Below are 12,637 nucleotides of genomic sequence, written 5' to 3'. Positions count from 1 at the left end.
TAGGAAGGAAGGAAGGAAGGAAGGAAGGAAGGAAGGAAGGAAGGAAGGAAGGAAGGAAGGAAGGAAGGAAGGAAGGAAGGAAGGAAGGAAGGAAGGAAGGAAGGAAGGAAGGAAGGAAGGAAGGAAGGAAGGAAGGAAGGAAGGAAGGAAGGAAGGAAGGAAGGAAGGAAGGAAGGAAGGAAGGAAGGAAGGAAGGAAGGAAGGAAGGAAGGAAGGAAGGAAGGAAGGAAGGAAGGAAGGAAGGAAGGAAGGAAGGAAGGAAGGAAGGAAGGAAGGAAGGAAGGAAGGAAGGAAGGAAGGAAGGAAGGAAGGAAGGAAGGAAGGAAGGAAGGAAGGAAGGAAGGAAGGAAGGAAGGAAGGAAGGAGGAGAAGGAAGGAAGGAAGGAAGAAGAAAGAAAGAAAGAAAGAAAGAAAGAAAGAAAGAAAGAAAGAAAGAAAGAAAGAAGCTGGGGATTATCTTTACAGTCCAGGACAATCCTGGAATAGTGAGAGATTTTGGCAGATTGAGCAGCACCCAATAGTGGTTTATCTGGTTCAGCCAGATCTGCCGATGAATGGCTGAAATGGTTGTCCACCATGACTGTTCTAGTCTGCATCCCTTGCACTCCATGGAGTGGAGATGAGGACCACACCAGGGGAATGACCGGATGAGAAAGAGTAATGGTGTTAATGGGGACCAATACATCAAAGGTAGAGGTGAGGGTGTGGTTGAGCAGATCGGTAACTACAGGAATGTTGTAGTGAACAGATGACCAAGGGCTAGACAGTTGGGATTTTGAAAGTGCACTTGTAAGTGAATTGGGAGATAGTTTTTCCCAGTGGCAGAGACAAAACAAAGTGATATTTAGATGGGGAAGGAGAATGTGGGTGGAGAGATATACAAGAAAGTGATCAGAGATGGCCTTATCTGTGATTAACACAATAGGAGTAGTAAGACCATGTGAGATGGTAAGGTCAAGGAGCTGACAGTGAATATGGGTTGGGGATTTACCTGGAGGAAAAGATTAAGGGGGGAAAGAAGGGCAGTGAGCTCAGAAGAGAGACGGCATGATGAATTGAGATCGAGGTTGAAATCATCATGGCTGAGAAGTCACTCAGTGCAGAGGGTGAGGGAGAAAAGCAATGACGATATCTCAGTGAGAACATTTTTGTGGTACTTGGGTGGGTGGAAGAGATCGAGATTTTAAATGAGAGAGGACAGGTAGAATTAGGTGAGATGCTCAAAGTAGTTGAAAGTGTCAGGATAGACAGATCGAGGTGACTTGGTGACAAGAGCCACACCACTACAAAAGTGTGGACAGGGAAAGTGGTGAAAGGTATAGCCATACAAGGAGGTTCGCAGGAGAGAAATGCAGAGAGGAGCGGTGATAGCTGATTGGCAGAGTTCACAGGGTCAGCACTGGAAGGGTGAGTTGGACAAGAAGGAGATTTTCAAGATTATACCCCATAGGGCAAGTTGTGGGGAAGGTCGGAAAGAGAGTAGGATGAGGCAGTTGAGGTTGCTGTTTGTAAAGAGGCAGCAACAAGTGTCTCAATGGGCTGTTCAGAGGATGCCAAGAGAGGTACAATAGGAAGCTATTGGCTTATCTCAGAGGGAGTCAAGCCTGGGACAGCAGTAGGAGAGTAGGAAGATCAAGGAGTCCTGAAGGGTGGGGGTAGAGATTTAGAAGGGCAGAGTGGAAAAATAAAAAGAGGTATGATAACAGGAGAGAGGGGTCGAAGGGGGGTAAAGAGAAAAGAAGTAAAACAAGGGGAGAAAAAAGTGGAAATAGAAGTGAGGGGCTTGGGTCCAAAGCAGCAGCCAACATATGCACGCTAGTGAACACATGGAAATCTCAAGTTACTGAGGCCTGCATATATTGTAATTATTAGGTACTATATTTAGTAAATTCTAGTATTAAATAAGGATAGAGTGTAGACAATAGGACGGATTATTGAATTAAAATCAGAGATTGCATAGTGGGATAAAGCTGGTGTAGGCAGGGTAGAGTCAGGACGGAGTATCAATGAATTGTTGCCCAAATTCAGAGTCAGGTTTGGCGGGCGAGTGAAGTCCAGAAGCTTTTTTTTTGTTCTTTCATGGGATGTGGGCGTCACTGGCAGGACCAGCATTTGTTGCCCATCCCTAATTGCCCTTGACAACTGAATGACTTGCTCGGCCATTTCAGAGGGCAGTTAAGAGTCAACCACATTGCTGTGGGTCTGGAGTCACATGTAGGCCAGTCCAGGTCAGGGTGGCAAATTTCCTTCCCAAAAGGACATTGGTGAACCAGATGGGCTTTTACAACAATCGATAATAGTTTCATGTCACCATTACTGACACTAGTTTTCAATTGTAGATTTTTATTAATTAATAAATTCCAGCAGCTGATGTGGTGGGATTTGAATCCCTGTCTCCAGGGCATTAGCCTGGGACTCTGGATTACTAGTTCAATGACATTACCACTACGCCACCGTCTTCCATCTTTGACAGGTAGCATACTGTAGGACACACTAATGGAGGTACTTCTGTGGGAATGAAGATCCAGAAGGTGTGCAAAATTGGTACAGTCCACTGAAGGGAATTTAAGATGGTTCCTGGGAGGGCAGCTCCCTATGCAGCTCCTTACTGTGCACCTCAATCCTTGGTCATCCACTGCCAGCCTTTACCCTTTCTCTTGCATTCTCCTCTCTTCCACTGTTTAAGTTCCCCCAGCTCTAATAGTGGGTGCATTTCAGCCCTACGTGCAAAGACATGCATAAGAAAACATAGGTTGAATACTTGATTAAATTAGCAACAATAAAATCAAAATAGGCTATAAGTAAATCAATAAAAAATGATTGTAAAATAAGAAAGAAAAAGGAGCTTCAAAAAGGTTGATTGGCAAGGATATCAGGGGCTTCAAAAGCATGTCAAAAGGATAATCAGATGAGCATAAGAAAAATAGAAATGAGTATAGCTGCACAAAAGAGCAAGAATTTCTTTCAGTACCATTAAGCAAGAGGACAGACAGGGAAGTGAAAAGATGCCAATGGTTTTTAAAGAGCTTATAGAGTCAATTTACAGCATTGAATAAGCAATTCAGCCCATCACTCTTGTACCAGTTTCTGAAAATGTTAACCACTTGTCCCATTCACCCCCCTTTCCTTATATCCTCTTTTCCCCAAATGTTTAGCCATTCCCTTTCAAAAGTTATGGATTATTTACCCACCACTGTTTCTGCTCTGGTAATCTGCAATTCACTCAATTTCTCCCTTTGTTTCTAATGACGATCTTAAATGTATGTCCTCTTGTTATCAACTCACCAACAATGGAAATAGCATTTCCTCTAATCCTTGATTTATGGCCTCAAGCCCTAAAATGGAGGTTGAATCCACAACTTTCTGAATCAGAGATAAGCATGCTATCAACTGAGCTTACATTGAGTATCACAGAGTAACAGGAAACGAAAACCTGAGAGATGATCTCAGCACTGGCACACTCTTATTTAGCAATTATTAATGGGCAGCACAGTGTTGATGTTTCTATTTTGTATTTCTTGTGAGAAAGTGAGAAAGTGGTAAAGCATTTACCGAGTTAATTTTCACTTACTATTTAATGAGATGATTGTAATGTGAATCCATCCATCAAACTTTATTACGAAAATCAATTCTTATTCCTTTTGTTATGACCAGGTAAGAAAGAGGTCTAGAGTTCCCTTTCAGCCTTCACCTTATCTTACTGTAACAGGGTTTAATTTTAAACATACCGTGTTTTTAACTCCCCCATGATGAATCCTTGTTCACCGCTTTCCAATTATAAGGCAAAGAAACCAGAACAAACAGGCTTTCTTAGGTTTAAGAAGAAAAGTTGAAATTTATTAAACTTAAACTTATACTCTAATTCGGTTGATGCCTACGGATACACGACACACCCATGCTTGCATGCATATGCAATACACACATGCAAATAGAGACAGAAGAGAGCAGAAGAAAAATAAAGTGGAAAGGTTTGAGGCAATATCTGAAGAGTTGTTGTATGGTTCTTCGAGCTCACTGTAGAGTCCTTTATTGCAGGTAGATTTTGTTTTTCGTTGGGGGCCCAGTATTCTTCTTGAACCTTGTTCGCTGTGGAGACTTTTCTCTCTGGGGGGGTTCATGTTTCTTCAGTGGATTCAGAGGCTTGTGAGAAAGAGATGGGAGCAGACAGGAGAGAGATCTTCTCAGTCCAGGAGCAAACAGACTTTCTGCCCAAACTGCTTGTTCAAATTCAAAAAACTCAGGTTGCCCAGCAGGTTAGTCATGTGACTAGCTGGTTTGACCATGTCCTTTTGTATATTTGGCTATCTTAGCAGTCAACTTGGAATCTGAGCTCCCCCACCTTCAATGTCTGGTGATCAAAAGTCCATTTTGGGTTGAATGTCAGGGAGTGGCTGCTTTGTCCTTCCAAACACTGTGGACTGGATTTTACATTGGGCAGACGGGAGCTGGCCACCGACATAAAGGTCAGTGGTGAACCAGCTTCCACTAGGCTGGGGATACGTCCCGCATTTTACGGGTGCCCAGGCTTTAATTGTTCCGAGGTGGGACTTACACCCGCTTGAGGTCGGAAGTCCCGCCTCATTGAGCTGCTGGCCAATCAGCGGGCCGACTGCTCTTAGTCCCAGCAGCACAGCCAGGAGCGGTGGCCATTGCTGGGACTGCAGCCCAGCCGAGGACATGGAGCCAGGAGTCCAGGTAAGTTTGGGTTGCCTCTCTGGGCTAATCGGTCGGGCTCCAGCGAGGCAAGGGTGGTCGTTTGGGGGGAAGGGTGACGTCTTAGGTCCTTGGGATGGTTGGGGAAGCGGGGGTAGCCCTCAATCGGGCACCCGTTTGTCAGGGCCCATCCCCGGGGTGCTGAGAGGCCGCCAGCCTTTACTGGGCGGCCTTTCCTGGCTCCAGGACATCTGCTTGTCACGTGTAAAATACGTGTGGAGGTGGGCAAAGGCCCCTAAGTGGCCGTTAATTGGCAACTTAAGGGCCTTGATTGGCCTGGGGTGGGTGGCCCTTTTTTCACCCTTCCCCCGCCTTACTTAAAGTGGGGCGAAGGCGGGACCGTGTAGGGAAGGCCTCCCGGAGCCACCCGCTCCATTTTACGCCACCCACTTTCCACCATCCGGCTCGCTGGGGTGGCGCAAAATTCCAGCTTGTCTGTTAATATGCAAGTATCTTTTCCAGCCACGGCTGACCTGTTTAACAAGTCCTTTATTAACTCCGGTAACAGTTTAAAATCAATGTTCATGACAAAATTAATATGCCTCATTCTTGGCAGGTGGGGGCCTCGCTTGACACTGTATTTTTCTTTTGGAAGACGCTCTTGGCTTCATTCCACTATTTTTTTTCTCTCTCTTTGGGGGAATTCTTGCCAAACTGCAGCTGCTTTCAATGAGCTTCACGTTTGTCATTTCTTTCTGTTGACATAGTGGAGAGATCGAAGATTCTGTTCTCTGCCAACAAAAATACTTTGTACCAGAAGACATTTAACAGCAGAAAAGTTAAAAGATACCTTGTTTAAATTTTATCAGATCACTTTCTTAGTTCATTTTTTCTTTACTCATGGAAAGTGCCTCAGAAAACATTGAAAATAAAAATGAGCCTAAGAAGCAAGCTGTATTTCTGAGGAAAAAAATTAGCTTGTTCCGAGCTGTTTCGTTTTTGATTGGTACAATGATAGGTAGTGGTATATTTATTTCACCAAAAGGAATTCTGATAAATTCTGGAAATGTCGGGACATCCCTGGTGATCTGGTTGGCCTGTGGAATACTCTCAATGCTTGGTGAGTGCACATTTTTCTTATAAAGCAATTCTTATTGAGTAGCGATGGAGATACAGCTGATTGATGTCTCTATGCTCTGTAGCACAGAATGGCGGTAAAGGTGAATACAGATCCGTTCACTTAAAATACTTGTTTGTATGTAATTTCTTTTTTCCACATCTTAACTAAAGCATTAACCCACTTTATTGTAAACATGTCCAAACACGTTGATCACTTGTATGTCAATATTTGAATAGCCATTTTTTTAAAACACAGAGTAACTAACCATTCTGAATTGGTTATCGAAGAGCACTAAATATAGCTAAGAATTTTGTATTTACTCTATGGCTGCTATCATTCAACCTTTGTGACCACTTGAAGGGTAGCATTTGTAATGGCTGAGGACCATATCACAGGAATGGTGTGACTCAGGAAGATTGAAAATATTTTAGCATGGGCTGAAGATAGAAATTACGATCCCCAAAGCAGGCTTCTGGGAAATGCTTAAAGAACCAGGATGTGAAATTCGGATCAGTGATGCTACTGAAGCCGATTATCCTCTTGGGGGTGCGTGCTGTGCAGCCACTCACTTCCAATGCAACCCGCATGGCACACCAGCTGGAGAAGGACACTCACCGGGAACCTCTGCGAGCATCAGAGGCAACTGATATGATGCTCATTTACCACATGTAGACCATAAAGGTCTATTCAACAAATTTGCAAGACAAAAAATTAAGCGTTCAGCTGCAAGATAGACTCTGTGCTAATGTTACTTAAAGGGCCAGGCATCCAACTTGCAAGTAAGGTAATTTTGAAGAACATCTGCTACTGCAGGGTCTCAGAAAGTACTGCAGATTTTGTTTGGAGATGTTGTGGTGAGTCCCTGGATTTTGCAAGGTGTGTTGCTGCATCCTCACAAGTAGGGCAGAAGATTAGGTAACCAGTCCACACAAAGGCTGCAACAGGCATGGGGGTCTGCAGTTGCAGTGCCTTTGTGTCAGGAGCATGACAGGGAGTTGGAGCAGATACTGCAGAGAGGAGAAACTCTGCATGGTGCCCTCTACTAACTTGGAGCCAGACTCCTCTATGCTCCTTGACAAGTGACAAGAAGCTGTCTGGTGGGCCTGCGAATGCATCCAGCATCTTAGTATGCATGCCCATCAGGGTTCTCCTATATGCCACTCCATCGAGGTCTTCATCTGAGTATCCTGTAGCAGAACTCTTGTGCAACCTCACCCTCCATTGAGTGGCATACGAACCATCCTCAACCCATGGCCTGCGTACAGCCCACTCATGCTCAGTGACTCACAACATGCTGATCCTAAATCTGTAGTAGTTTTAAAGGTGTGTGCAGTGCCAGTATCTGAGCTGGTGGCTATGAGTGTCTGATCAAGTGACAGTGCTTCTTCATCAGTGCTGGGTGTTGCTCTCTCTCTTCCTCTTCAGGCTGCTGTGGCTGGGCAGATGGCAGTTCTTGGGTGTCTAAAAGCAGAACATCAGAAGGGGAAGGTTGGAGTGAGGTAAGGGGTGGGGTGGAAAGCAAGAGGTCCATGGTCACACCATCAGCAGCTTTCTTGACTGTCAGTTAGCATGATGAGAGTGAGCTGGGAGTAGAGAAGGGGCATAAGACAGGAACGTACTGTCATTCCCAATGCTGTAACAGCCGGCCCTATGATATAGAGAACCATCTCTTCTGTAGGGTTCAGGAGATGCTGGCGTCCTTGTCCCCAGCCAGTTCTTCTATTGTGTGGCACTATGCCCTACAAGAGAGAAAGGGAAGAATGTCAGTGATTGTGTTGCACTTAGTTTGGGTGATGTGTCTGCTATAGCTGAATAGCTGGTGGCACATAGAATTATAGAACCATAGAAATTTACAGCATGGAAGGAGGCAAGAGGTATGAGTGAGGCTGGCAGCATTGGTAGGTGTGTGAGGGTGAGGTGGAGTATCTGGATGTTAGGAATGAATCCTGAGATCCAGGGGCTGCTGAAGACAGTGTGGTGCATTGAGCAACATGAGAGGCTGGTGGAATAGTCAGTAGGAAATGTCATATGAAAATGCATTCATTAATCATGACCACCTGCTTGAAGTCATTAGACTTCTTATGGAACTGCTACCAGGTCTTCGGGTACCGAAACTGGAATTGACTTCCCTGGCCACCTGCTCCCACTCCTTTCTGAGGGTGATCCTTGAGGGCCTCTTGGCCGCCCGCAGAACCATGGGACTCTCCCCCTGTCCATTTCCACAGCTATAGCCTCCTGTGCTGCATCTGTGACCCTGGAACCCCCTCTCTACCTGGTGTTCCATTTCTTTGTTTAGAATTGCAGCAACAGCATTCAGCAGCAGCTTCCTTTTAATAGGGACAGACTGCTGATAAGAACAGAAGGCTGGCTGCACTAATTGCCATTAGCCTAATGCTGCTAAGCTTCCTGCTAAGTGCAGAGGCAGCCTGCAGCAGGCAGAGGCATCCAACAGACCGGGACCCCTCAGCCCAGTGCTACAATCAGGGAAGTGAGGTGACAGTGCCAAATCTGCGAGCTGCCCAGCTCCATTGGAACCAGCGTGGGCAGGTTGCGAATCACAAACCTGCTTCCGAATAATGGCACAATCCAATTTTTAGCTCCCGAAGTTTCCTTAGATGCAAAACATACAACTTTTGATTAAGATTAAAAAGTGAGCAGTTGAATAATGTGCCATATTAAATGAAAGTAAACTCAACTGGATGAGCAACCTATGAATTGATTTGCAGAAAACAAAATTATGAAGAAACCTTCCTGATATTAGTTTGAATGTAACTAATACCAAGACAAAGTTTGCACCAGGTGCTACCTTCTGCTCTGTGGTATTTTTGAACCCTTGGAAATAATCGTGATGGGGCTTTTCAGATTGGGCCTAACCTGCCCTTTTCATCTGTGTATATATTTATAATACTGAAGCAAATAATAATTTAACATGAGAATCAAGCATAATATTTGATGAAATAAAAACAGAAAGTGCTGGAAATAGCCAACATGTCTGGCAGCATCTGTGGAGAGAGAAACAGAGCTAATGTTTCACGTCTGTGACCTTTCATCAGAACTGAACTTCTTGAGGCACTGCTGCCAAGTCAACAGGATCACACTCCAGGAGTTGCTCTCCCTGGTCACCTGCTCCCTTTCCCTTCTGAGGGTGGACCTTAAGGGTTTCCTGGCTCCCCATGGAAACCAGGCCTTTTGTGTCCTGTCGACCTCCATTACTAAGGCCCCAGCACCACATCCATGAACCTTGGACCCCTCTCTCTTCCCTGGTGCTTCTACTTGTGGCCATTTGCACTACAGGAAGGACTAATGGTTTCTCGTGAGGATCTGTTGGGGCCTCAACTATTCACCATGTTTATTAACAACTTAGATGATGGGATGGAAAGTCACGTACCCAAGCCTGCCAATGATATAAAGATAGGTGGCATTATAAGCAGCATATATGGAAGCATAAAATTACAGACATTAATAGATTGAGTGAATGGGCAACAACCAGAGCAGATGGATTTTACTGTTGGCAAGTATAAGGTCACATTGGACCTAAAAAGAATAGAGCAGAGTAATTTCTAAATGGTGAAAAGCTGGAAATAGTGGAGCTACAAAGAGACTTGTTGCGGGGGGGGGGGGGGGGGGCGGGGGGGGGTCCATGTAGATAGATTATTAAAATGCCATGGACAAGTACAGAAAATAATCTAAGAGGCTAATGGAATGCTGGCCTCTATATCTAGAGGATTAGAATACAAGGGGGTAGAAGTTATGCTTCATTAATACAAAACCCTGGTTAGACCACACCTGGAGTACTCTGAGTAGTTCTGGGCACCACACCTTAGGAAGGTAGGGTTGCATTTCCTGGAATTTAGAGGTGATTTGATTAAAGTTTTCAAGCTATTGAGGGGAACTGATAGGGTAGTTAGAGAGAAAATATTTCTGCTGGTTGGGGAGTCAAGGACTAGAAGGCATAACCTAAACATTAGAGCCAGATCTTTCAGGGGGAAAGTTAGGAAACACTTCTCCACACAAAGGGTGGTAGAAGTTTGGAACTCCCTTTTGCAAACAGCAATTGATGCTAAGTCAATTGTTAATTTTAAGATTGAGACTGATAGATTTTTGTTATTCAAAGGTATTAAGGGATATGGAGCAAAGGCTGGTATAAGGAGTTAGGTCACAGATCAGCCATGATCTCATTGAACAGGTTTGGTGGGCTAAATGGACTACTCCTGTCACTTTCTTCCAATTTAACAATTTATTGGTTCACATCTGAGGGCTGAGGAAGGTAGTGACAATCTTAATTGTCAGTTGTGTCAGCCAACCCCTAGACAGAAGGAGTCTGAGGTTCAGCTGCCATAATTCCTATCCTAGGGAGCCACAATAGGTGCAAAGACACATGTTTTAGGTGGGTCCACTAACATATTGTCACAGAGTGACAGCACATGGGGTTGCATCAGTTAGTTCCTCACATATTGCCGTGTGTGATTATCATTTACAAGTTTACAATAAATAAGTTGAGGCATCCATCATTGTAGAGTGCCGCAATACACTAGATTGGGACAACACTTAATCCCCTTCACAGTTCACCACATGGTAAATTTCTGGTTTTAGCCAGGCTTTTTAGCGGAGGAAGACAACTAAAAAGCAAGCCATTAATGGAGTGTTTCCTATCATGGGAAGAGACATGAAAACAGCCTATGTTGAATCACCTCTTCTTCACTTCCCACTGGGGAATTTACAGCATCAGAACAGAGACCTGAGAAGAGGCCACAAGTGTACATGTATCAGGGAATGAAGTATGCAAAAGTAAGGAACTGAAAGAGAAAAAGTAGGGGAAGAACAATTATATTCAGCAGTAAATTGATAAAGTTGTTGAGAAATATGTTAATAGCACTTGCTGATGTTTTGTCTGCTCATTATGCACCAGGAGCTCTATCTTATGCAGAACTTGGAGCAAGCTTTAAGAAATCTGGTGGCCACTACATTTATCTTCTGGAGACTTTGGGTCCACTTCCAGCCTTTCTTCGTTTATGGAGTGAAATAATTGTCATCAGGTAAGATGCTTTTGTGTAATGTTAATAATCTCGTACTTTCTGCCAACTGAAATACACAGGGGGCTAAACTGGATCGCCCCCAAAAACAGGCACAGAGATCGTGATGTACAATTAACCTGCACCCATTCATGGCACTTTACAGCCCTCCGGACTCAACACTGAGTTCAACAACTTCAGACCATGACTGCCATTTTGATTGTTTTCTTTACCATGTGTGAGTCTTAAACTTGTTTTTCATGTTTTTGCTTTCAGACAGATCTACTCATTATTCTGCCATTAACATTCTCTCTGGACAAATGCTTTGTCTTTTACCATGGCTTTTACTACTCCCTTTGCCATTTGCTCCATGAAAGCTTTGTCATTTAATCTCTCCTGCCCTCTACCCTATCACACACCTTCCCTTTTGTTCTTCTTCCCCCTTTCACTTGCTCAAAACCTATTACATTTCTAACCTTTGCCAGCTCTAATGAAAGATCACAGATCTGAAACCTTAACTCCGTTTCTATCTACAGATGCTGTCAGGCCTGCTGTGTATTTCCAGCACTTTATGTTTTAATTTCCCATTCAATGTAGGCTGTGTTTGCTAACAATGCAACCATTAGGTGGCGCAGTACTTGCACATGCGCAAATGCAGGCTCTTCAACTGGAACGTCAGTGTCCGTGGCGTTCAGGCAGCTGCCAGGATTAAAGATGGCGCTGTTCAATATATCACAGGAAATGCTTATGGCTGGATCATTCTAGCAAACTAACCTTAAGTTGGATGGAAATCCAGCAATATGCTATGTAGTTATAGGATACTAACTGTAATCCTCAGATCCATTTAATATTCCAGTAATCCTATTAAATACAAAAAGAATGTTCTGATTGAATTTCCATTAGAAGATAGTGAATTGTCACCCCGATCGAAAATCGGGCAGAATATAAAATGTGATGCCAATTCGTTATTGTGATTCATTTATATGACTGACCAGGACTGATTTCACCCGAACGCAGCTACTAGCTCCCGCTCCACTGGCCGCTCTCCCCCCTCGGCAACTCGTTTTCTTCCCCTCCTCCCCACCAGCCGCTTCATCCCCACCCCCCACTCCCTCAGCCTCTCGCTCCAGATCTCGCTGCCCCCCCCCCCCCTCCCACCGCCCCACTACTTCCCTGGCCGATTGTTCCTTGCCACCCTGCTCTCCGGTCGCTCGCTCCACACTTCCCACCACCCGCCCCCACCCCCCGCAACCGCTAGTTCTAGGCCGCGCCACTTCCTTCCTCTCGGCCAATCACTCCCACATTTCATCAGTCACCACTCGCCGTTCGAAGAAGCAAGGCATGACCAGGCAACGTAGGAACAAGTGGCTGAGAGGAGGGAAGCAGCACAGCCTAGAACTGAGGCTGGAGGGGAGGGGCGCAAGCGGGGAGCGAGCGGCCGGAGAGCAGAGTGGTGCGAAGCGAAGAACAATCAGCCAGGGGAGTGGACAGGAGCAGCGAGGTCTGGAGTGAGCGGATGAGGGGAGGAAGTGTTGAGGCCTGGAGCGAATTGCCGAGGGGGGAGAGTGATAAGGATCGAGCTCCAGCCTCAAAGTCTCCCATTCAGCCGCTTCCTGCAGCCCAGTGGGGGACTGGATACCCAGTGATGCATTATCAGGACCCAGGCGTTGATACACGATGACGCCATCCTGCGCACGCGCCACTTAATCCCGGCAAGAAGTAGCTGTGCATGTGCACACTTGGTGCACTCTGATGACGTACGCAGGCTGCTGAGTTGTCAGGAATCACTTTGTTCAAGGTAATGCAGGCAGCATGCCAACTTCGTGCTGCCTGCTCATTTCCATGATTGGTG

At 45.2% G+C, this 12,637-nt stretch overlaps 2 protein-coding genes across 4 annotated transcripts in view; one reads left to right on the top strand and one right to left on the bottom strand.

Moving 5' to 3' along the window:
- LOC137379639 (tetratricopeptide repeat protein 38-like) overlaps positions 1-12,637 on the bottom strand; it is a 194,469-nt gene that overhangs the window by 159,763 nt on the left and 22,069 nt on the right. The window lies entirely within an intron of this gene.
- Positions 5,335-12,637, top strand: part of LOC137379638 (cystine/glutamate transporter-like) — an 81,522-nt gene continuing 74,219 nt past the window's right edge. Inside the window, exons 1-2 of one of the 2 annotated variants that reach the window (XM_068050752.1) lie at positions 5,335-5,773; positions 10,683-10,809. In XM_068050752.1, coding sequence (XP_067906853.1) covers positions 5,554-5,773; positions 10,683-10,809 — 347 coding nt within the window. In that variant the 5' untranslated portion in view covers positions 5,335-5,553. The remainder of the gene's footprint in view (positions 5,774-10,682; positions 10,810-12,637) is intronic. The other variant, XM_068050751.1, reaches the window with a different exon arrangement.

The sequence above is a fragment of the Heterodontus francisci genome, chromosome 18 (genome assembly GCF_036365525.1).
Source record: "Heterodontus francisci isolate sHetFra1 chromosome 18, sHetFra1.hap1, whole genome shotgun sequence".
Lineage (NCBI taxonomy): Eukaryota > Metazoa > Chordata > Chondrichthyes > Heterodontiformes > Heterodontidae > Heterodontus > Heterodontus francisci.
Note: the sequence above shows the minus strand (reverse complement) of the source record. Positions and strands in the feature narration are given on the sequence as shown.